The sequence below is a fragment of the Pristiophorus japonicus genome, chromosome 20, assembly GCF_044704955.1.
Source record: "Pristiophorus japonicus isolate sPriJap1 chromosome 20, sPriJap1.hap1, whole genome shotgun sequence".
Classification (NCBI taxonomy): domain Eukaryota; kingdom Metazoa; phylum Chordata; class Chondrichthyes; family Pristiophoridae; genus Pristiophorus; species Pristiophorus japonicus.
This window is the reverse complement of record NC_091996.1, coordinates 58665929-58691373: the sequence shown is the minus strand read 5'-3', so window position 1 is coordinate 58691373 and position 25445 is coordinate 58665929. Positions and strand designations below refer to the sequence as shown.

Genomic DNA, 25445 nt, shown 5'->3' with positions numbered 1-25445 from the left:
ATGGGTTTTCAGATTGCCAGCTTCTGGCCCATTCTCAAAGCACCTAGTCTCTATTTTTGAAAATGGGCGTTACCGCGAGCGATATGAAATGGGTGGTAGCGTTAAATCTCGCTGACCTTCTGCCGTAAAGAGTCACCATTCTTAGCAATGGCATGGCAACGCTCGATTCCCGCGATTCAGGAGGTCAATGGTCATCATGACATGCGCAGTAGAGGAGGCAGAGAGAGAGGGAGCTCAGAGGGACTGAAGGTGTGTGTGGCTGTGTTGTGTGCTTGTCTGGCTGTTGTTGGAGGCATGAGGGAGATTTACCAGGAGCAAAAAGCCTACTCAGCACCAAGAACATAGTTGGCACCAAGTTTTTGTTCAATAAATAAGATATAACATGGAAGGGATGGTGGAGGCCCTGGAGCTGGTAGCCAGGAACACTGGTGGCAGAGGGCTCCCAGTGGTCTCGGAGCGCCGCACTGCACCCCAAGGTGCCGCACCCCCATTGCCAACCACACATGAGAGCCAGCAGCAACATCTTGCTTCTGGCTCAGAGATCGTTCCCACCTTGGGACCGTCCTCTCCCGTATCTGTCCAAGCAGCGTTTCGGCCGTCATCCCCACCCCCCACAATGAAGCATCGCCTGAGGAGCTCCTCGGCCAGGTGGCTTGGAGTCAGGAGGGGAAGAAGGGGTAGAGGTGGTGAGGAGAAGCGGTGGGGGGTGGGGGGGGAGAGGGTTGGTTTTTACAGAAATACTGATGATTTCAGACAAATGTTCAGTTTAAATGTTTTTTATTTAACAAAACCGTGTTGCGCATTGGCTCAGATAGCTGCACCGTTACACGCTGGTGATTCCTTAACATCAAAGGATATAATGACACTTAACTTCAATCAAAGACTTTAACTGTCACCAAGGTGATGCCCACCATTGATGTATGACCTGCACATCCTGTAGTGTGTTAGCCTTGTAAATAACACCAATGTTCTTTCAGGCAAAGTGATCATTGATAAGCTCCGGACGTAAGGCTCTTGCAGCTATCATGCCGCCCTGGGCCCTTTTATGCGGTCTACAGGGGGGCGGGGGCATGGCTTCAGCATCAGCCTGATTGTCTGGGCCGATGTCAGCGTCTGCCTCCTCGTCCTCTCTCTGGTAAGACTCATCAGGCAATTCTTATCCCCTCCTGATAGCCAAGTTGTGCAGCATGGAGCACACCACCACGAATTGAGCTACCTGCTCAGGGTGGTATTGGAGGTCGCCCCCTGAGTGGTCCAGGGATCTAAAGCGCTGCTTCAGCACTCCAATGGTTTTCTCCACGATATTGCGAGTGGCTCTGTGGGACTCGTTGTATTGCCTCTCGGCTTTGGTGTGGGTGTCATGCAGCGGGGTCATCAGTCAGATGGCGAGGCCATATCCTTTGTCCCCAAGCATCCAGCATTGACCTCGTGGCTGATTGTTAAACAAGTCAGATACAGTGCTCTCACGCAGGATGTGAGCATCATGGATGCTGCCCGGAAATTGAGCATTCATTGCTAGTATAATTTGCTGGTGGTCAACAACCAGTTGGACATTTAGGGAGTGGAATTCCTTGCGGTTCCTGAAAACCTCTGCATCCTGAAAAGGTGCCCGCATCGCGATGTGCATACAGTCTATTGCTCCCTGCACGTTGAGGAAGTTTGCAATTCTGGAGAATCCTAGAGCCCTCTCACTCTGTGCCTCCCTGGTTGTAGGGAAGCTGATCAAGTCCCTCCTGTGTGCATGCAGAGCTTCAGTGACCTGTCTAATGCAGCAATGTGTGGCATGCTGAGAAAGTCCGCAAATGTCGCCAGCTGAGGCCTGAAAAGAACCCGAGACATAGAATGACAGTGCTGCGGTGACTTTGATATCGACAGTGCAGTACTGATGGTGCTGGCAGGCTGCAGATCTCCCTTATCAGCTGGCATACCTCAGTGATAACCTCTTTGTGGAAGCGCAGTCTCCGAAGGCAGGTGGTGTCGGGTATGTCGAAGTAAGACTGCTTCTCCCTGTAATTGCAGGGGGTGTAATGTCTGGTCCTCCTCATCAGTCTGGCACATCTTACATTGGTACATAATGCTGTGGAGCATACCTTCGGTGATCTCGAGTCTGCTGCATGTAATTGATCATCAAGAGAGGATGAGAAAGGATAGGCCCCATTGCAGTAGCTCTCTGTTTTCCACCGATTGGTCACAAAGAATGAATGTCCCAACGAAGACACCTATTAAATTCCAGACGGTCACAGTATGGTCAAGATGTTTGTAGAGATGTTCACATCAACTCCAATGACCTCCAGAGTACATCCGAACTCCCCCGAGGTTGAAGCACAGCAGCCTTTTATGCGACATGTGATGTAGAACATGGCGTCCATAATGCTGTGATTCGTTCCAGTTAGTTCCACTTTTTCTGGGTGTTTTTTTGGGCGAGCGATATTGTGGATGATATGTGTGCGAGCTGGTGAAAGTGACGCTGGGCGATTTCATGTCTGCTAGTTTCGGTAAATATGCTCTTTACGACGAAAAAAAGTGGGCGGGTGGTATTATTGAATCTCGGCGTTAAATCAGTGTGGCAATTAACGCTGGCCGATATTATGGCCGTTGATTTCACCCAGTCTGATGATACCGCCCAAAAATAGTGGGCGGGCAGTATTATGTTTTCCCGGCGTGAAGCACATGGGGAAAGTAAGGCTCGGCGATAAGTTTCTGAAAAATGGGTGTCAGTTTCCATTTTGTGGCTAAATAGGTGATATATCGGCGTTATACGTCATTTGAGCGGTAAAATGGGTGTTAAGTGGGCATTAAGCATGCAAAAAAAGTGGAGGAACTAGCCCCATGTTGGTTGTCTAATCATGTCTGTCTATACTTGCTTGGTACTCCGATGCTAAACATTCTAAAAGCAAAAGTTTGGTGAGTCAATAAATAGGACATATTCATCATGTGTATACTTCCCCTCAGAATCACCTTTTCCTTGAACTGAGAATGAATATGACAACAGAGGATTTGTAATCACTAGTTCTTTTCAGACGCAGTCAAACATCTTTAGGAGAAAATCAAAGGAGACCAGGGAGAACATTAGGTATAGTTATTAATATTAAACAGAAAGTTAAAGAACAATAAGCTGCTCTGAACTAATCCTTTTCCTTATCAGTAACTGCAAATACAGATATTTATTGTGCACTCTTATTAAAGCTGTATTTACACTGTCAACACAAGAATTGTCAACCTTCAGATCAATGAACAAACTGTGCAAAGTACAGTATGTTCAACTTGTTGGTACATTCCTCCGGCCAGTCCCTCAACTGGAGGGTATAGATCTGTCAAAGACTATCTGTCGGGAAATGATATTAGGAAGGATTCTTGTGCAATGCATTCAGAGCTCAAAGTGACCCAGCAATTGATTATTAATTTATTGTCTGGTTTCAAAAATACGCTCGACTTATTAGAGCATGCAAACCATTTAAAGAGACAGAGTCTCCCTTATCTCCATGTATCGGTCCTTATATCTCCAACAGGAATGAGTCATTATTTAATAAAATACAAAGTAAAGTGCTATTGTCCAAAAGTGCAAGGATATTGAGAAGTGTCGGGGAGAAGACAAAGTAAGTCAAGAAGTTCTGAGTAAATGAGACTGAGCTTGGGAGTTAAAAGCTTGTATGGTTTAGGAAGAAGGTAAGCCAGAGGAGGGTAAGGTGTTCACTGGTGCTGGCTCCTGGGGCAGAATGAGCCAAAGTAGCAAACAGTGTGATGAGTCTTCATTTCAACATATCCAGAATGCAGGGAGGAGGAAGGTCATGTAAGATGGCATATTTGGAGAAACGAGGAGAAAGGTTCGGGGGAGCACTGCTCGTAAGTGTGTAGATTTAATAGAGAGACAAGAAAGTCAGAGAGAGGGATTGTGGGCTAGAAGATCCTATTAAATCGTTGAATTGCATTCATTCTGTGCTACACCCGACCTGTCTGTCCTTGATGCTGCAATTGAATAGCTGAAGTGGGCAACTGTTCCCATTCTAAGCATTTACACTCTTCATCTTGATAAGCACAAAATGAAAGAGAAAACGGAAGCGAATTCCACAGAAGACATCATTTCTAATTGGTCTCGTTGGACATAACTCTCTCTTATTTCCTGCTGCAGGCTGTGGAATGAGTGCTGCATTTGCGCTTGGCCGCCTCTGTAACTTGGACATAGGTCGCAAGCAGATACTGGACATGGAAGAGGCTCCGAATATGGTGAGTCGATGCGCTCTTATAATGATACCAGCAGGCAAACACCCTCTGATGAAAAGTTGTTTTGAGATGTTTTCAGAAAACGCTATAAATGCTCAGGAGAGAGAAACAGAGTTAACGTTTGTCAGAACTGGAAAAAATTAGAGATGTAACATTTTTTAAGCAAGTAAAGAGGCAACGAAAGGGGTGGGGGGGGCGGGGAGGCGAAGGGCAGGAAAGAACAACAGGGAAGATCTACAACCAGGATGGAAGGCAGGAGAGATTAAATGACAAAAGGGATAGTAGTGCAAGGCAGAAGTATTTTGCATGTGTTTGAGATGTTTACGTTCATTTGAAAAATTGCTAAGAACGAGAAGAGGCTTCTTCACCTACCCAGGTCATCCCATTCATTTCGGTTCACAGACAGAACTCTTTCAGCCCATTTGTACTTGTCTCCTGCCCTGGTGCCAAGCTTGCATGTCCATCCGTTGAGGCAGAAATCTGTCCATTTGTTCTTTGAGCACTTACCCAAGCCTGCATTCGCTGTAGCCATCCATTTCATAAACAATTCCCAGTTTGAGGTCAACGAGACAGAAAAAGGAAAACTTACTCCATTTCAACAGTTGTATATAGTTTAACACATTGTGACTGGCCAGTTCAGTGAGTAATGGGCACTGTTCCCAAGGGATGCGAGATGGACCAAGTTTTAACACGCTTATATACACAACTAAAAAAAGATCAGTTGTTCCTGGGTGGACTGGGCTCAAATATCTTTTCCAACCTTGTGTAGATTTTTGAAAATTCGGTTCTGTATCCAAAAGCCCCAAATATGAATGTAACAAAGCCATTCTCACCTTTGGAAGGTGTCTAACTTGCTGATGGATGTTTTATTGGTGATATTTTGTGACGAGGCTCTCTGTTCCCTTTACCATCCTATACAGAAGGTGCTGTTAGACATTAATAGATAGGCCTGAGGGAGTCAAACAATAGTTAAGCTCGACAGAAAATGTCAGAAGCTGGGTGTATTTCCCCCAGCTCATCCTTTAAATTCTATGGCATTTTTTGATACTTCATTAAAAAGATCACAGTTAGTTGAAGAAATGTGGTTTCAATGTTAATGTGATTTTTGAAATTCCCTGTCTTAGCTGTTGCGGGTTCTGCTGAAGGTTTATAAGGGCAGAATGGGCAGAATTTGCAGGTTGGCCCAGGAACACCACTACACTCTTCCTCCTTAACATGGAGGGATTGGGCAGAAGATCTGCCAATAGCTCTTCCTGCCAGAAACTGGCTGGAATATAGCTACAGGAGTAGACCATTCAGCTGCTCGAGCCTGTTCTGCCATTCAATTAGATCATGGCAGATTTGTACCTCAACCCCATTTACCCGTCTTGGCTTCATATCCATTGATACCCTTACCTAATACAAATCTGTACATCTCAGTCTTGAAAATTTCAATTGGCCCAGCATCCACAGCCTTTTGGGGGGCAGAATTCTGGATTGTGTGTGGAAGAAGTGTGAAGATGTGCTTCCTAGTTTCACTCCTGAACGGTCTAGGTCTAATTTTCAGATTGTGCCCCCTTGTTCTGGATCCCCCCCCACCCCACACCAGAGGAAATAGGTGCTCGACATTGAAAAGAAATGAAGCGGAATCTCAAATTCGAACTGGTGCCAGGGAATTCAACTATTGTCCATCCTTGACCAGGGACAGAATGCCAGCCCCAACGTGTTTACCTGTGCAGATTGCTACACCTTCCAATCCACCATCTGGTTATCCAAGTGCACAGAAGTTTTGTTTCATCAGTTCATTCTCCAAATCAGAAAAAAGTTCAAATATTGTTAGGGAAAATGATTGCAATTAATGGTAAGATTAATCACAATCTCTTAGATTCATCGGTTGGGAATTGAATGCTCCCTTGACTACGGTGCCACCTCATTTTAAAAGTATATTGGTGGGGAAAATTGAACCTGTTTGCACCGGCCGTTATGGCCGGTTTGGAAGAAAAAATGGTGGTCACCTCGCTTCCGCCCACTTCCAGCACAACACGCGGCGGCCACTATTTTGGGCAGGCCAGCAGTGCTGCTGTTGTATGCGTTCGCTCCAGATATGTAGATGAGGCAGATTGTGACATCAGCCGCCCTGCGACACTGAACTGCCGCACACTCTGGTATTTTGGATGTCACCGCTCCAATTAACATCCTCTCGAAAGCACACACGGCAGAACGTGCGTGCAGCAGTATGACGGACCCTCTACCAGCGCTTCTTAAAGGAACACATGCAACTTGCCTGGTTTCTTTACATTTTATTGGAGTAGTGGCTTGGTGCAATACATTTAAAAAGTTGGGAAAGTGTGAAGGGCGTGGGGGGAGTGCTGCTGGACATTTGCAAGGCTTTGGCTCTGAAAGGAAGGCCTCTTGCTGTCAGTCCTGGGGGCTCTCGGTGCAGCCCCCCTTGGGGTTCAGCATGCATGGAGATGGAGCAGAGGCAGCAAAGGGGACAAGCTGCTCGCAGAGGGAAGAGAAAGAAACAAAAGAGAAGTAAGTGGAAAGAAGGAGGCAACCCTGACAGCCCCTTTCTGGTCGGGATATCCGGGATCGAATCATCTGTCTGCGGTACACCAGTGACCACAACCCCAATTCCCCATTCAACATTTGTCCCACACCGTACCATCCCTCTGTTACTGACCATCACAGCGTCCTCTTGGCCACAATGCTGAAATACAAGCCACCACGAAGCAAACTTTCCAATCCAACTTTATCCATAAATGCATCCAATATGACATCAAGAAATCAACTAACCACCCTTGTGCATTCGCTTAGTGACTGTCTTGTGTGGGCCTTTGCCTATCCTTGTGCTCTTACACAGTGCTGCCCCAGTGGCTGCAGCATGGCTGGTGGAAGGCTGCTGACTTTCAGTGGGGGAACTGCAGATGGCCTTGCAGGACAACCTCGAGGAGCTGGTGGCCGGGAGTGTGAAATCGAGTGACGGTGTTTCTTCTTCTTCACTCTCCTCTCCCTCTTCTTGGTCAACCACTGGCTGGGCAGGCTGGATTTCTTGGGTGTCTGAAATGAAGGAGGCACTAGGCGAGGGTAGTGGTGAGGGGAGTGGGTAAAGCAAGAGGTACATGCTTACACCATGTGCAGCTTGTAAATCAGAAGTGATTGTGGGATGAGGGGAAAGTGGGATGTGAGAAGGAGGATAACGTATAAGGATACCGGCAGCTTGTTTTTTTTTCAGCCCTGCTGCTTTCCCTCTCCCTGGCCTGTTGACCCATTTATGTTAGTGCTGAAGCACTTTAAGTTATCCTCCTTTAAGTAAAGCTATGGATCTTCAAAAGCCATCTCCAACCAATTGCCAAGAATGACCAGCACCGTCTCCTCCAAGGGGGTGAGGTGAAGCTAGGAGTGTGCGGTGTGCCTCGTGTTTGGTAGAGATTGTTGATAGGTGAGTGATGGGGGGTGGGGGGTGGTGGGGGGGTCATGCATTGAGCAATGTGTGAGGCTAGTGGTGCAGTTGCTAGGAGACGGCTTTTGTAGATGCATTCACTGATCCAGACCACTGGTCTGAGGTTATGAAACTTCTTTGGGCACTGGAGCCAGGTCCTGGGGGCGATACTGCTGTCAGTGACCGCCTCGGCGATCTGGTCCCACATCCTTCTTTCTGGAGGGCCTCCTGGCCCTCTGTGGGTGGTCAACCTTTCTTCCAGTGTGGACCCCCTGCACAAAGCTCGAGTGCTGCACCAAAGAGCCTGAGTGCCCTTTCCCTGGCCTGTTGAGCCATTTACGTTGGTGCTGAAGCACTGTAAGTAAGGCTAGCCCCGCTCGAACAACACGCACTTCACCCCCCTGCTGAGCGCACAGCCTGTCAGCAGCGAGTTCAGCGCTAGGATGTGCGCTGCTATCATTGTAATGAGCAGGCAGCATGAAGGTGAGGTGCCACCTGCATTTTTCAAGCGGACGTGGGCATATCTCGCATCACGTGCCCGCGCCTGTCTTTTAGCGCTATGTGTTGCATCAGCTGCTAGACGTTTACTAGTTCTGTACCATTTGGTGCTTTCCTTTTTCCTACAGATTATGAACCGAACATCAAGGTAAAGAAAAAAACGAAATAATTATTCCTAAAAAAAACCCAACAAGAGCTTATCGTTACGTTCCTTCAACTCTGGCCTTCTGCGCATCTCTGATTTCCCTTGCTCCACCATTGGTGGCCGTGCCTTTAGCTGTGTAGGCCGTAAGTTCTGGAATTCCCTCCCTAAACCTCTCTACCTCTCTCTTTCTCTCTCCTTCTTTCAGCCCCCCACTCCCCGCTTAAAATCTACTTCTTTAACCAACCTGTCCTGACATCTCTTTATGTGGCTCGGTGTCAAATGTTGTCTGATTATGCTCATGTGAAGCACCTTGGGATGTTTTACTGCATTGAAGGCGCTATATAAATCCAAATTGTTGTTGTTGCCATTTTAGCAAAAGGGAGTAGGGGCAATCAGGGAGAGACCTTGGGAGAGGGACAAAGGGGGAGATGGGCAACCTCCTTGAAGCAGAGACAGCCAATAAAATATGCAGGGGAGGTAATGAGGATCAGATGGAGACAAATCTTCATAAGATGAGGCACCTTCACGCTGGCCTTTTGGCAAGTCTCCAAAGCGAAGCTAGTGATTCGTTGACCTTATTCAGTACAACCCCTAGTTCACTACCTGCTCTCTACGTCCTGATGGATTGAAACACCACAATCAGTGACAGCAGATGAAAGAAGCAACCACCCTATTATGTGTTTAAGATTAAAAAAACTAAAAATCTGAAGTTGCAGAGGTTAAAGAACATTTTGAAATAATTCTGAGCAGGTGGATTAAAAAGCGAAAACGCTGGAGAAACAGAGTTCACATTTCAGGTCGATGAGCTTTCGTCAGAACTGGTCTGAGCTGACATTCATCTGAAAGGTCATCAACCTGAAACGTTAACTCTGTTTCTCTCTCCACAGATGCTGCCTGGCCTGCTGAGTCTTTTCCAGCATGTTCTGCTTTTATTGCAGATTTCCAGCATCTGCAGTATTTTGCTTTTAGCTGAACGGATTAATCATTTCCTGTCGGGTCTCAGTTAGCTCTGATTGTGGAATGTAGTGTGATGAACCTTGACCTTGATGTTGGAGGAGGGGTGGGTACCAAGACCTTTGAGAGGTTCAATGTTCACCTCCTCTTCCCATGTTATAAGCGATGTCTCTGACCTGTGACTCTGTCCTCTCCTTATTCAGATCACGGCACTAGAGAAGATGATGGCAAACGGGGATACCGGAGGAAGCAAAAATGCCTGTTTTGCACTGAGTTGTCTGGCAACAGACAAAGATGGCCACGCCCATATCCTGATGAATCCCATCTTCCCAGAAATATTGAACACCTTGTGCGTGTTACTGGAATCCAAAGAGCAGGAGTCAGCTTGGTTTGCTGCCATGTAAGTAAGTTAAAGGAACTGTATACACTGTCTGAGCTAATTGATCAATGGATGGAAATCATGTTCAATGAAAGCAAATATTTGGGGGTGGAGTTTGGATCTGCTGTCACCCTTGTTTGCGCCCTGGAGGGGCGGGAATGACCGTGGAAATGATTTCCGACTGGGCGGCCAGTTTCTAGCATCCCGCCGGGGCATCTGGTGCCGGTTTTGCGGGGACGCGGAGTAATACCGCCCGGGAGAGGCGAGCCAGTGTGCAACACCCCCGGTTGCAACACCGTTCTGAAAATTGTTTGCTGAGGGACCCGTAGTGCCCCATAGCGCACCCTAGTGGGGCCGCCTGGGAAAGCAGGTGGTCCGAGCTGTTTCGGCGGCAGCGAGGGAAGGAATGAATACATCAGGTAAATGTGATTATTTTTTATTTTTTATTTTTTATTTTTGCGATTTATGTTTATGTGAGGTGAGCAAGGTATTGGGGATGATTTTTCTGGGGGGGGGTTTTGAGATTTTTTTTCCAGGGAAGCCTCCCTTCGGGCGCTCCGAGGCCAGCTCTTTAGCTCGGGATTTTCAGTTCCTCAGCCAGCCTAGCACCCTAAAAGAAGTGTGGAACTTCTCCCTTAGCGCTCCACTCCACACTCAGAGCCCAGCTGCTGAATTTTGTGGCTGCAGAATTTATCATCCTGCTGCCATTAGCGCCCTAATTAACCTCAAACTGAATTTCCACCCCAAGGTCTTTTTGAACGTTTTGCATTTCTGTGTTGCTTTGAAATAACGCGCGTCAGTTTTTAGACCTGACTGCGGAGGATTAATGTTAAGTGGACATAGAAGAAACACCTGTGTCAATGCAATCGCAGATCACTGTAATCAGCAAAAGCAACGTGGGATGTTGAATAACTGTTTTAGCTGCCATACTATTTTGAAGAGTTTTCTATTCTATTACTTGCACCATGATAGTTAAGTATAACGTAACCTATTCGCCAGCCAATCGTGTATGGAATCTTTGTGCTTTTTAATGTGTCTCTAGACTGCTGGCATTCAGTAACCTAGAATGGCACTGTTAATGGGGGATCTTGAGGAAACAGGAGCAATATTCCAGCATAGAACACAATGGGGGGGGAGTGGGAGGGAGGGAGGATTGTCCCAGTCCCAGTCCCCAGCCCCCATCCTTACCGTGACCTAAAAATGGCTTGTTACACTGTTTATTTGGTGATTGTGCTGATCTCCTGTCAAAGTTACGGCAGGAGGTGAAGATCGCACTTGTGAAACTTTAGGACCAAGTGATGTGGTTATCAAATGTCAGCTGTATGAAGAAAGTAACGGTAACTCATAAGGCAAGTAAACAGCCTTCAAGGATTCAGCGGGAGTGACTCAGTACTTGACTGTTTCGTGATGAATGGTGTTTCAATACTGTTTCTGTAATTTACAGGACACTAAAAGTGTTTGGCAGCCACCCAAAAGGGGTTGTGAAACTGAGAGAGCACCCGAAAATTTCAGCACTCTTAAAGGTAAGCGAATACTAAGAAATGGTCAGACTCCATAGACTCACATAACACTCCTAGAGCTGAAACATGATCACGAGAACAATAGTGAGAAATCCAACACTTTACTTCTAGCGACACTGTCAAGCACCAAAAGTCAGTGATTTAGGAGATCAGATACATTTTTCAGTTTTCCCTCCAACTGAGCTGTTGATGAAATTTAAATTGAGAACATTCTTTCAATAAAGGCAATGGAGGTAATGTTTAACTAAAGCTTGATTAAATGAGAGCAGGCAGCCGTTACACACTCCAAGCCAAAGCAGTTAGTGCTGAGCTGATGAACTCCTTTCCTTAAAGATAAATGGTGGAATATTTAACTTTCGCCTCTCGCTGGCAGGTATAATGGTCCTGTGTAAAAATGCGTTTGGATAGTCTCAACCTGATTGTGAATGAGTGTGGTTCCACAGCATGGAACTGTCCAGTAGTCGATATGAGATTGGCTCTGTGTGGTAGCCTGGAGCAGAGAGGCCAGAGCATAAAACATGTGAGGATGTTGGAAAATTCCACACCAGGGCAGCAAGGGAGTAGTCCCCTCACCAATCTGGGCATTTGTCCAACAGTTTGAATACGCTCATTTATTAGTAAAGTTTAAGAGGCTGCATCGGATGTGAGGGAACACGATGCTACTCACAGAACTATAAGCAGTAGTTACACTTCGAGGGTATTTAGCCTCTAACTCCTTTTGTTCTCATGGTCCATGTAGCAACTGTGGCTAAAAGAGTGGGTAAGCAATCTGCTCGCAGCCCTTCCTTAATACCGCTCTGAAAAGCTTATCTGTGCAAATGAGGTTACCTTACTGCACTTACACCAGTCCTACCTACTATCTCTTTTACATTAAAACTGATTGGTGAGTCACCACATTCCATTTCCAAAAACATTGTAAACGTCTGCGTCAATTCCCCTTTTTGGGATTTCTCATTTGAAGTGCCCACATTTCCTGAAATACGTGTATCTCAGTGATTTTAATATTAAATGTCACATAACGTTAGCTATTTAAACAATAGCTGATACTTTACACTGGCGGTTTGAGTCTGCAAATAGTTTCACATCCTGACCACCAGATGGCTCAGCGGGCTATGGGGAGGGTTGGAGCGGGCTATGGGGGATAGTTGGAGTGGGCTATAGAGGGTTTGGAGCAGGCTATGGCAGAGAGGAATTGGAGCAAGCTGTGAGGGGGAGTTGGAGCGGTCTATGGGGCGGACTGCTGGAGCGGGTTATGGGGGCGGTATTAGAGCGGGCTATGGGGGGGGGTTGAATCGGTCTGAGGGGATAGTCGGAGCGGGCTATGGGGAGTGGGGGGCCATGAGGAGGCTATGGGTGGTGGGATAGGAGCAGATTCTGGGGGGGTGGGTAGGAGTAGGCAATGGGGTTGGGTGGGGTGGGGGTAGGAGCAGGCTATTTGGGGTAGGAGCAAGCTAAGGAGAGGGTATGAGTAAGCTATGGGGGGATAGGAGGGTTGATGCAGGCTATGGGAGGATAGGAGCAGGCTATGGGGAGGGGAGTAGGATCAAGTTGTAGGGAGGGGGGTGGGAGCAGGCCGTAGGGAGAAGCGGTAGGAGCAAACAATGGGGGGAAGGGTAAGCAGGCTAAGTGGAGGTGAGTGGGCTATGGGGAGATGGGCGGGCTATGGGGAGATGGGCAGGATATGGGGAGGTGAGTGCGCTATGGGGAGGTGGGAGGGCTATGGGGAGATGGGCAGGATATGGGGAGATGGGCAGGATATGGGGAGATGGGCAGGATATGGGAAGGTGAGTGGGCTATGAGGAGGTGGGAGAGCTATGGGGAGGTGAGTGGGCTATGGGGAGGTGGGAGAGCTATGGGGAGGTGAGTGGGCTATGGGGAGGTGGGAGGGCTATGGGGAGATGGGCAGGATATGGGGAGATGGGCAGGATATGGGAAGGTGAGTGGGCTATGAGGAGGTGGGAGAGCTATGGGGAGGTGAGTGGGCTATGGGGAGGTGGGAGGGCTATAGGGAGATGGGTGGGCTATGGGGAGGTGAGTGGGTTATGGGAAAGTGGGAGGGCTGTGGGGAGGTGAGTGGGCTATGGGGAGGTGGGAGGGCTATGGGGAGGTGAGTGGGTTATGGGGAGGTGAGTGGGTTATGGGGAGGTGAGTGGGCTATGGAGAGGTGAGTGGGCTATGGGGAGGTGCGTGGGTTATGGGGAGGTGAGTGGGCTATGGGGAGGCGAGTGGGCTATGGGGAGGTGAGTGCGCTATGGGGAGGTGGGAGGGCTATGGGGAGGTGAGTGGGCTATGGGGAGGTGGGAGGGCTATGGGGAGGTGAGTGGGCTATGGGGAGGTGAGTGGGCTATGGGGAGGTGAGTGGGCTATGGGGAGGTGGGAGGGCTATGGGGAGGTGAGTGGGCCATGGGGAGGTGAGTGGGCTATGGGGAGGTGAGTGGGTTATGGGGAGGTGAGTGGGTTATGGGGAGGTGAGTGGGCTATGGAGAGGTGGGAGGGCTACGGGGAGGTGAGTGGGTTATGGGGAGGTGAGTGGGCTATGGGGAGGTGAGTGGGTTATGGGGAGGTGAGTGGGCTATGGGGAGGTGAGTGGGCTATGGGGAGGTGAGTGGGCTATGGGGAGGTGGGAGGTCTATGGGGAGGTGAGTGGGCTATGGGGAGGTGAGTGGGTTATGGGGAGGTGAGTGGGCTATGGGGAGGTGAGTGGGCTATGGGGAGGTGGGAGAGCTATGGGGAGGTGAATGGGCTATGGGGAGGTGAGTGGGCTATGGGGAGGTGAGTGGGCTATGGGGAGGTGGGAGGGCTATGGGGAGGTGAGTGGGTTATGGGGAGGTGAGTGGGTTATGGGAAGGTGAGTGGGCTATGGAGAGGTGGGAGGGCTATGGGGAGGTGAGTGGGTTATGGGGAGGTGAGTGGGCTATGGGGAGGTGAGTGGGTTATGGGGAGGTGAGTGGGCTATGGGGAGGTGGGAGGGCTATGGGGAGGTGAGTGGGCTATGGGGAGGTGAGTGGGCTATGGGGAGGTGAGTGGGCTATGGGGAGGTGAGTGGGCTATGGGGAGGTGAGTGGGCTATGGGGAGGTGGGAGGGCTATGGGGAGGTGAGTGGGCTATGGGAAGGTGGGAGGGCTATGGGGAGGTGAGTGGGCTATGGGAAGGTGAGTGGGCTATGGGGAGGTGAGTGGGCTATGGGGAGGTGGGAGGGCTATGGGGAGGTGAGTGGGTTATGGGGAGGTGAGTGGGTTATGGGGAGGTGAGTGGGCTATGGAGAGGTGGGAGGGCTATGGGGAGGTGAGTGGGTTATGGGGAGGTGAGTGGGCTATGGGGAGGTGAGTGGGTTATGGGGAGGTGAGTGGGCTATGGGGAGGTGGCAGGGCTATGGGGAGGTGAGTGGGCTATGGGGAGGTGAGTGGGCTATGGGGAGGTGGGAGGGCTATGGGGAGGTGAGTGGGCTATGGGGAGGTGGGAGGGCTATGGGGAGGTGAGTGGGCTATGGGGAGGTGAGTGGGCTATGGGGAGGTGGGAGGGCTATGGGGTTGTGAGTGGGTTATGGGGAGGTGAGTGGGTTATGGGGAGGTGAGTGGGCTATGGGGAGGTGGGAGGGCTATGGGGAGGTGAGTGGGTTATGGGGAGGTGAGTGGGTTATGGGGTGAGTGGGCTATGGAGAGGTGGGAGGGCTATGGGGAGGTGAGTGGGTTATGGGGAGGTGAGTGCGCTATGGGGAGGTGGGAGGGCTATGGGGAGGTGAGTGGGCTATGGGGAGGTGGGAGGGCTATGGGGAGGTGAGTGGGCTATGGGGAGGTAAGTGGGCTATGGGGAGGTGAGTGGGCTATGGGGAGGTGGGAGGGCTATGGGGAGGTGAGTGGGCCATGGGGAGGTGAGTGGGCTATGGGGAGGTGGGAGGGCTATGGGGAGGTGAGTGGGTTATGGGGAGGTGAGTGGGTTATGGGGAGGTGAGTGGGCTATGGAGAGGTGGGAGGGCTACGGGGAGGTGAGTGGGTTATGGGGAGGTGAGTGGGCTATGGGGAGGTGAGTGGGTTATGGGGAGGTGAGTGGGCTATGGGGAGGTGAGTGGGCTATGGGGAGGTGAGTGGGCTATGGGGAGGTGGGAGGTCTATGGGGAGGTGAGTGGGCTATGGGGAGGTGAGTGGGCTATGGGGAAGTGGGAGGGCTATGGGGAGGTGAGTGGGCTATGGGGAGGTGGGAGAGCTATGGGGAGGTGAATGGGCTATGGGGAGGTGAGTGGGCTATGGGGAGGTGAGTGGGCTATGGGGAGGTGGGAGGGCTATGGGGAGGTGAGTGGGTTATGGGGAGGTGAGTGGGTTATGGGAAGGTGAGTGGGCTATGGAGAGGTGGGAGGGCTATGGGGAGGTGAGTGGGTTATGGGGAGGTGAGTGGGCTATGGGGAGGTGAGTGGGTTATGGGGAGGTGAGTGGGCTATGGGGAGGTGGGAGGGCTATGGGGAGGTGAGTGGGCTATGGGGAGGTGAGTGGGCTATGGGGAGGTGAGTGGGCTATGGGGAGGTGGGAGGGCTATGGGGAGGTGAGTGGGCTATGGGAAGGTGGGAGGGCTATGGGGAGGTGAGTGGGCTATGGGGAGGTGAGTGGGCTATGGGGAGGTGAGTGGGCTATGGGGAGGTGGGAGGGCTATGGGGAGGTGAGTGGGTTATGGGGAGGTGAGTGGGTTATGGGGAGGTGAGTGGGCTATGGAGAGGTGGGAGGGCTATGGGGAGGTGAGTGGGTTATGGGGAGGTGAGTGGGCTATGGGGAGGTGAGTGGGTTATGGGGAGGTGAGTGGGCTATGGGGAGGTGGGAGGGCTATGGGGAGGTGAGTGGGCTATGGGGAGGTGAGTGGGCTATGGGGAGGTGGGAGGGCTATGGGGAGGTGAGTGGGCTATGGGGAGGTGGGAGGGCTATGGGGAGGTGAGTGGGCTATGGGGAGGTGAGTGGGCTATGGGGAGGTGGGAGGGCTATGGGGAGGTGAGTGGGTTATGGGGAGGTGGGAGGGCTATGGGGAGGTGAGTGGGTTATGGGGAGGTGAGTGGGTTATGGGGAGGTGAGTGGGTTATGGGGAAGTGAGTGGGATATGGGGAGGTGGGAGGGCTATGGGGAGGTGAGTGGGCTATGGGGAGGTGAGTGGGCTATGGGGAGGTGAGTGGGCTATGGGGAGGTGGGAGGGCTATGGGGAGGAAAGTGGGCTATGGGGAGGTGGGAGGGCTGTGGGGAGGTGAGTGGGCTATGGGGAGGTGAGTGGGCTATGGGGAGGTGAGTGGGCTATGGGGAGGTGGGAGGGCTATGGGGAGGTGAGTGGGTTATGGGGAGGTGAGTGGGTTATGGGGAGGTGAGTGGGCTATGGGGAGGTGGGAGGGCTATGGGGAGGTGAGTGGGCTATGGGGAGGTGAGTGGGCTATGGGAAGGTGGGAGGGCTATGGGGAGGTGAGTGGGCTATGGGGAGGTGGGAGGGCTATGGGTAGGTGAGTGGGCTATGGGGAGGTGAGTGGGCTATGGAGAGGTGGGAGGGCTATGGGGAGGTGAGTGGGTTATGGGGAGGTGAGTGGGCTATGGGGAGGTGGGAGGGCTATGGGGAGGTGAGTGGGTTATGGGGAGGTGAGTGGGTTATGGGGAGGTGAGTGGGCTATGGAGAGGTGGGAGGGCTATTGGGAGGTGAGTGGGTTATGGGGAGGTGAGTGGGCTATGGGGAGGTGAGTGGGTTATGGGGAGGTGAGTGGGCTATGGGGAGGTGGGAGGGCTATGGGGAGGTGAGTGGGCTATGGGGAGGTGAGTGGGCTATGGGGAGGTGGGAGGGCTATGGGGAGGTGAGTGGGCTATGGGGAGGTGGGAGGGCTGTGGGGAGGTGAGTGGGCTATGGGGAGGTGAGTGGGCTATGGGGAGGTGAGTGGGCTATGGGGAGGTGGGAGGGCTATGGGGAGGTGAGTGGGTTATGGGGAGGTGAGTGGGTTATGGGGAGGTGAGTGGGCTATGGGGAGGTGGGAGGGCTATGGGGAGGTGAGTGGGTTATGGGGAGGTGAGTGGGTTATGGGGAGGTGAGTGGGCTATGGAGAGGTGGGAGGGCTATGGGGAGGTGAGTGGGTTATGGGGAGGTGAGTGGGCTATGGGGAGGTGAGTGGGTTATGGGGAGGTGAGTGGGTTATGGGGAGGTGAGTGGGCTATGGGGAGGTGGGAGGGCTATGGGGAGGTGAGTGGGCTATGGGGAGGTGAGTGGGCTATGGGGAGGTGGGAGGGCTATGGGGAGGTGAGTGGGCTATGGGGAGGTGGGAGGGCTATGGGGAGGTGAGTGGGCTATGGGGAGGTGGGAGGGCTATGGGGAGGTGAGTGGGCTATGGGGAGGTGGGAGGGCTATGGGGAGGTGAGTGGGCTATGGGGAGGTGAGTGGGCTATGGGGAGGTGAGTGGGCTATGGGGAGGTGGGAGGGCTATGGGGAGGTGAGTGGGTTATGGGGAGGTGAGTGGGCTATGGGGAGGTGAGTGGGCTATGGAGAGGTGGGAGGGCTATTGGGAGGTGAGTGGGTTATGGGGAGGAGAGTGGGCTATGGGGAGGTGAGTGGGTTATGGGGAGGTGAGTGGGCTATGGGGAGGTGGGAGGGCTATGGGGAGGTGAGTGGGCTATGGGGAGGTGAGTGGGCTATGGGGAGGTGGGAGGGCTATGGGGAGGTGAGTGGGCTATGGGGAGGTGGGAGGGCTATGGGGAGGTGAGTGGGCTATGGGGAGGTGAGTGGGCTATGGGGAGGTGAGTGGGCTATGGGGAGGTGGGAGGGCTATGGGGAGGTGAGTGGGTTATGGGGAGGTGAGTGGGCTATGGGGCGGTGAGTGGGCTATGGAGAGGTGGGAGGGCTATTGGGAGGTGAGTGGGTTATGGGGAGGTGAGTGGGCTATGGGGAGGTGAGTGGGTTATGGGGAGGTGAGTGGGCTATGGGGAGGTGAGTGGGCTATGGGGAGGTGGGAGGGCTATGGGGAGGTGAGTGAGCTATGGGGAGGTGGGAGGGCTATGGGGAGGTGAGTGGGCTATGGGGGGTGAGTGGGCTATGGGGAGGTGAGTGGGCTAAAGGGAGGTGGGAGGGCTATGGGGAGGTGAGTTGGCTATGGGGAGGTGAGTGGGCTATGGGGAGGTGGGAGGGCTATGGGGAGGTGGGAGGGCTATGGGGAGGTGAGTGGGCTATGGGGAGGTGGGAGGGCTATGGGGAGGTGGCCTGTGAAGAATTATGAGCAGGATGGGCCCAACTCCAATGTTTTGGGACTCAATTCAGTAATGCACTGATCTGATATCAGCCACGCTGCCATAGAGAGGTTACACATCTTAAACTCTTTCAGATAACATATTAAGGAAGATGGAGAAGAGGGCAAAATCAGACGGGCAGCTTAACCCCGCGCTACTCGGAATGATTCCTGATAAACACCAGAGTGACCACGGGGTGGCCACAATAACTGTGTGACTGGTGAACTTGGACAGGGACCAAATTAGATAGAAAGGAGGATCATATACACTGGTAAGAGTGCGCAAACATTAAAAGGTCAGCGATATATTGGCCAGCTTTCTATTTCTATTAGTATGTGAACAGAATAGACTGACTGTAAAGTTGTGCTATTACTGGACATGGTGCAGAGATGTTGCTGGGAAATCATGCTGGCCTGTTGGGAATCAGCCATATTCATTATCAATAAGATAGCTGATACTGATGTTCGGTTTAATCCTGAGGTTCAAATGTGCAGCGGTCAAGCTGTGAAGTGACCAGCCTCACCCTGGTATTATCCAATAGTCACACAAGTCCTGTGAGTTACAATGCTCTCTGAGTCCTGGTTTTAATTCTACCCAAACGGAACAGACCGTGGCCTGCTCTCCTACTGCTGGCGAGGATCTGCTGGAGGAAGTATACTTCACCCTGAGAAAGCTGCAACCTCTCTCCCAGCCTCCTCCTCCATGTGTCCACGTTCCGAACATCAATTCAATCCGAATCACCTGGAATAAGCTTGTACTTGACAGTGGACTGGAGGTGACATACAGGTGAGAAGATACTTCGCGATTAACAATAATAATAATAACTTTTATTTATATAGCGCCTTTAATGTAGTAAAACGTCCCAAGTCGCTTCACAGCAGTGTTACAGACAAACAGATAAATTTGACACCGAGTCACAGAAGAAATGAAGGCAGATGATCAAAAGCTTGTTTAAAAAGGTAGGTTTTAATGAGCATCTTAAAGGAGGAAAGAGAGGTAGAGCGGCGGAGAGGTTTAAGGAGGGGGTTCCAGAGCTTAGGGCCCAAGCAACTGAAGGCACGTCCACCGATGGTTGAGCAGTTATAATGAGGGATGTTCAAGAGGCCAGAATTTGAGGAGCGCAGACATCTTGTGGGATTGTGAGGCTGAAAAAGATTACAGAGATATGGAGGGACAAGTCCATGGAGTGACTTTTAAACAAGGATGAGAATTTTGCAATCGTTGTTTAACTGGAAGCCAATGTAGGTCAGAAAGCACAGGGGTGATGGGCGATTGAGCAAGATACGATAGCAATAACCTTTTCTGGAAGTAATTCGGGACCGATTTAGACATCGTAGCACACGTATGATTGAAAGAGCATCGACCAGTTTACTCTTTATTTTTGTAGCTCAAAATTAATTCTGGTGACGTCACAATCTTAGCTCCTTTGAGGTTGTGACTTGTGAGCATGTTTAATCTTACATATATATAAGTTTTATTAATGTATCCGCATAAAATTGTGATGTAAGTATAACCGAATTGGAAGCACTTAGATACTTTGGTTTGTGGGTTACCTCTTTCCAACATACTTGGTGAATTATTTTCAATCTGGCCACTCGGTGTCAGCAGTACTCAGTAGAACAGTGTTGTAATTTTACCAATAAATATACAGAGCCTAACAGAAGGTCGCAATTGTTCTTACTCCCCCTCTTTGCTAAAATCCCTAAATCAGGTAACCAGTCAAGTTGAATATAAACACTAGCTTCTATTTGTATAGCGCCTTTAGAAAGAAAAAGAAAGACTTGCATTTATATAGCGCCTTTCACGACCATCGGACGTCTCAAAGCGCTTTAGAGCCAATGAAGTACTTTTGAAGTGTTGTTCACTGTTGTAATGTGGAAAACGCAGCAGCCAATTTGCACACAGCTACCTCCCACAAACAGCAATGTGATAATGAGCAGATAATCTGTTTTTGTTTTGTTGCTTGAGGGATAAATATTGGCCATGACATCGATGGTAAGAAGGAACTTGCATTTACACGATTTCAGGACGTCTCAAAGTGTTTCACAGCCAATGAAGTACTTTTGAATTGTAGTCACTGTTATAATGTGGGAAATGTAATAAAATCTCCCAAGGTGCTTCACAGATGAAGGGAAGGGCTGAATGGTCATAGGAGATTTAGTTGAAAGGGGAGGCTTTGAAGAACCTTAGAAAAGCAGGAAAGAAATGAGCAAGGCTAAGAGGTAAGATAGGGAGTTGCAGAGGGCATGACCTGGACAGCTGAAAGCCTGCTGCCCTGATAAGATTGTTGAAAGTTCTTCAGTATCAATGGACATGTTGTCATGGAGATTGGTAGCCTTATTTCAGAAACCCTTCCTCGAAGCCTAATGAATTTACTGACGAATGTTCAGCCTTTTCACCAAGCTTAATGGAGATGGTAACTACGGTGAGTAATTTCATTGCAACATGTTTTCCCGGTTATGTGTTCTTGTTTTTAAAATGCCTTCTTTTATTCCACAGAGATTCTTAGTTGCAGACATTCCCCTCCTGCAACATCTGATTGTTGGTATTAATATAAGTGTGGTCATTCTGCATACAGATTGGGAGTCAGCCCAGCTTGTTGAGTTTCCAACATGTGCCATTGCAGATATAAAGCTGTACAGATCGACACAGGAAACAGCTGCTTCATCCAGAGGTGTCACGTCACCTTATGATCATTCTTTGTCCTTTGCCTTTGGATGTCATTTATGAAATCGTACTACTTTTTCTTTTGTCCGTTATTATAAGAGTATCTAAGCTGATCCCGACATGCGTGAAAACACCATCGGCGGCAGGCGGGGTATAAGTAAGAGAGCAGTCCCAGGACCCAGTGTGGCATCTGAGCCCAGCGAGGGGCTGACATCTGGGCCCAGCGAGGGACTGACATCTGAGCCCAGCGAGGAGCTGACATCTGAGCCCAGCGAGGGGCTGACATCTGGGCCCAGCGAGGGGCTGACATCTGAGCCCAGCAAGGGACTGACATCTGAGCCCAGCAAGAGGCTGACATCTGAGCCCAGCAAGGGGCTGACATCTGAGCCCAGCAAGGGGCTGACATCTGAGCCCAGCAAGGGGCTGACATCTGAGCCCAGCAAGGAGCTGACATCTGAGCCCAGCGAGGGGCTGACATCTGGGCCCAGCGAGGGGCTGACATCTGAGCCCAGCGAGGGACTGACATCTGGGCCCAGTGAGGGGCTGACATCTGAGCCCAGCAAGGGGCTGACATCTGAGCCCAGCGAGGGACTGACATCTGAGCCCAGCAAGGGGCTGACATCTGAGCCCAGCAAGGGGCTGACATCTGAGCCCAGCAAGGGGCTGACATCTGAGCCCAGCAAGGGGCTGACATCTGAGCCCAGCGAGGAGCTGACATCTGAGCCCAGCGAGGGGCTGACATCTGAGCCCTGCAAGGGACTGACATCTGGGCCCAGCGAGGGGCCTTGAGCGTATTTTCATTATTCTACCTGAGCGATTCTTTTTGTTTTTCACAATCTTTCCACTGCGTTGCTGTGTGATCGTCAAATATTTAGTGGAATGCTCTTTTAAAAAAAAAATCTCCAGGCTGATGTGCGAATAGACAACTTAGCAATAGCAGTTCGTGGCCACAATCCATGCTGGCTGCCAGCGGACTGGAATCTCTTCCACGTGATGTTATTCTGGGTTCCATTGTGGAGTCCCTTCCGTTATGGAAATCCGTGACATTAAAAAGCCATTTAGAAAAAGCAGACGTAACAGGGAGCACGTGGGGGTAAATGTTCAGGGAATTGACATGCTGAGAATGATCTTCTTAATCCAGCTGCCCCTGCAGCTCACTTCCTTAACTGAGATCAACCAACTCAGCACGAGGGATGGACCCTGAGAGTTTCCTAGTTGGTTAGAGCAACGGAGGAAAATGTAAAACCTGCTGAGAATATTTACTCGTGCACTATAGTGTATTCTTGTGAACACTGCTGCTTTATTACTATTATTCATACCCAGGATGTGGGTTTCGGCAGCAAGGCCAGCATTTATTGCCCAGCCCTAATTTCCCTCGAGAAGGTGGTGGTAAGCCGCCTTTCTTGAATAAGTGGCAGTTAAGAGATTTGGGGGTATAAATTGCCCCCCCTGCCCGAAATGGGGTGCTCCCACCCCGTTTTGGTGTTTTTTTTTACCGCAGCTGCGGTTCAGGCCGACTCTTGCGCGACATTCGGCTCTTTGTTTTTTGTTTTGATCCGGAAGTCGGTCATAATGGGGGTGGTGACTACACCTGCGGAGCAGAAACGCGTCGGTAATGGCGGCGGAAGTTGGTGGTGGTGCGGAGTGACCGCCGTGGTGAAGTTATCACGGCGCCGGGTCACCACGGTGCTCCCCTTCACATAAAGGGGAGAGCCTTCGCGTTTTTAAAACTTCGGCCCACTGGGCCACCAGGGAGGATTTAGGCCGGGCCAGTGGCCTGGCACCCAAGAGGGGGTGCCAGGCTGCCTGTTGGTGGCCCGGCCGAACCCGAGGGCATATTTGTCGGGCTGACATAGCAGTCGGCCGACAAATCAAAAACACGGCAGCAGCGACAGTGAGCCCTCCCCTTTAAGGGAAGCTGCACCGCCATTGCAGAAGGCCACACACCGGGGAAAAGGTGGCTTTGGCACCGCGTGGCGGGCCGAAGATCTTTCAAGGGGAATGTCGCCATCGGGGGGTTAGATTGGCGATGTGCGCGGTGATGGCGCGCTTACCGCCGATCGACAGCAGTGGGGTGGTAAGGGGGGATGGGGGCACCGCCGGGAGAACTCGGGAGGGCAATTGGGCTATCAGTGGCCATTTCATGAAAAGTCGGTGGCCACTCCACTCCACAGTGTGGTTGCCGATTTTCGGGGGTAGCAGACCTTAAGGAAAGGGGCAATTTCGGCCACGGTCTTAAAATGGGGCTTGAAAACATGACCTACTCAAACGAAATATCTAATTCCTCAAGCATTCTCACCACCAATACGCTGCATATATTTTTGAAAGATATGCAACCCTCGAAGACTGAATCCTACGCGATATATAAATTCAAGTAATTGATGTGCTACAGCAAAGAATAAAAGACATTACATTTATATAAATGCCTCATCAAGTCTTCAGGAGATCCTAAAGCAGTTTACAACCATGGGTTATTTTGAAGGGCAGTCACTATTGTTATAAAGTCAAAAGTATAAAGTGCAGTCATACATGTATATAATGATATACTGGTATGGAGGTACGGTCGCATTGTGGTTATGTTACTGGACTAGTAATGCTGGGGCATTCTGATTTAACATTAGAAGTTGAATATAAAGTAGAATTTGCTTTGATTCTCTTTTACTGTGATTTCAGCTTGCTCGATGGAGATAAACCACTGTATAAGGGCCCGGACTGCTGCTATGTTCTAACAGACGTGAAACTGTGCAAAGAATACTCTTTCACGCTCCATGTTTCCACCGAGGGAGATGACGGGCCCTATAGCGATGTTACCACGGTGACCGTCGAAGAGTCGGTGCCGAGCTGCCCACTTGATTTCCGAGTGATAGGCTGCACTCCGACGCAGCTGAAGCTGGCGTGGGCCCCACCGGCGGAGCCCAACGGTGTCATTAAATGCTACACCGTGTACAGAGGGCACACGGTGATCGAATCTACTTCAGACTGCAGCTGCATCATCAGCGGCCTCGCGCCATCCAAATCCTACGGGTTCCATGTGTGCGCCTGCACGAGCAAAGGCAAGGGCGCAAAGTCCTCTCTTTCAGCGAGCACAGCCGACCCCGGCGACCACGCTCCCGGCAAGCTAACCCTCAACGTTCTGGGCCGCAACGAGATGTTCATCACCTGGGACATGCCGGAGGTGCCCCTGGGACGCCTCTTCAACTTTGAACTGTGCATGAACGGAAAGGTGGTGTACCTGGGACCAGATCGTTCCTTCACTGCAAGACGCCTGACTGCGAACACGGAATATGGCTGCACCGTGAGTGCCATCACGAGCAAAGGGAAATGCGAAAGCAAGCCAGTAACGAAGAAGACGGCCAAGGATGAGTATGAAAATACAACCAGGCAAGTTATCATTTATTGGCGCAGGCAGCTATTGACGAATATGATATAATTGGGATTACGGAGACATGGCTCCAGGGTGACCAAGGCTGGGAACTCAACATCCAGGGGTATTCAACATTCAGGAAGGATAGACAGAAAGGAAAAGGAGGTAGGGTAGCATTGCTGGTTAAAGAGGAAATTAACGCAATAGTAAGGAAGGACATTAGCTTGGATGATGTGGAATCTGTATGGGTAGAGCTGCGGAATACCAAAGGACAGAAAACGCCAGTGGGAGTTGTGTACAGACCACCAAACAGTAGTAGTGAGGTTGGGGACAGCATCAAACAAGAAATTAGGGATGCGTGCAATAAAGATACAGCAGTTATCATGGACGAATTTAATCTACATATTGATTGGGCTAACCAAACTGGTAGCAATATGGTGGAGGAGGATTTCTTGGAGTGTATTAGGGATGGTTTTCGAGACCAATATGTTGAGGGACCAACTAGAGGGCTGGCCATCCTAGACTGGGTGATGTGTAACGAGAAAGGACTTATTAGCAATCTTGTTGTGCGAGGCCCCTTGGGGAAGAGTGACCATAACATGGTAGAATTCTTTATTAAGATGGAGAGTGACACAGTTAAGTCAGAGACTAGGGTCCTGAACTTAAGGAAAGATAACTTCGATGGTATGAGACGTGAATTGGCTAGAATAGACTGGCGAATGATACTTAAAGGGTTGACGGTGGATAGGCAATGGCAAACATTTAAAGATCACATGGATGAACTTCAACAATTGTACATCCCAGTCTGGACTAAAAATAAAACGAGGAAGGTGGCTCAACCATGGTTAACAAGGGAAATTAAGGATAGTGTTAAATTGAAGGAAGAGGCATATAAAAAGCAGCAAACCTGAGGACTGGGAGAAACAGAGGAGGAAAAAGAGTTTAATTAGGGGTGGGGGGGGGGGGGAAATAGAATATGAGAGGAAGCTTGCTTCTAGGGTCAGAAGGTTGTGGGCTGAAGTCCCACTCCAGAGACTTGAGCACAAAAAT

At 50.5% G+C, this 25445-nt stretch overlaps 1 protein-coding gene across 1 annotated transcript in view; it reads left to right on the top strand.

Moving 5' to 3' along the window:
• Window positions 1-25445, top strand: part of LOC139232747 (phosphatidylinositol phosphatase PTPRQ) — a 169697-nt gene that overhangs the window by 129670 nt on the left and 14582 nt on the right. The window contains exons 5-9 of the mRNA XM_070863252.1: window positions 4130-4224; window positions 9443-9639; window positions 11063-11141; window positions 18972-19150; window positions 23705-24412. Coding sequence (XP_070719353.1) covers window positions 4130-4224; window positions 9443-9639; window positions 11063-11141; window positions 18972-19150; window positions 23705-24412 — 1258 coding nt within the window. The remainder of the gene's footprint in view (window positions 1-4129; window positions 4225-9442; window positions 9640-11062; window positions 11142-18971; window positions 19151-23704; window positions 24413-25445) is intronic.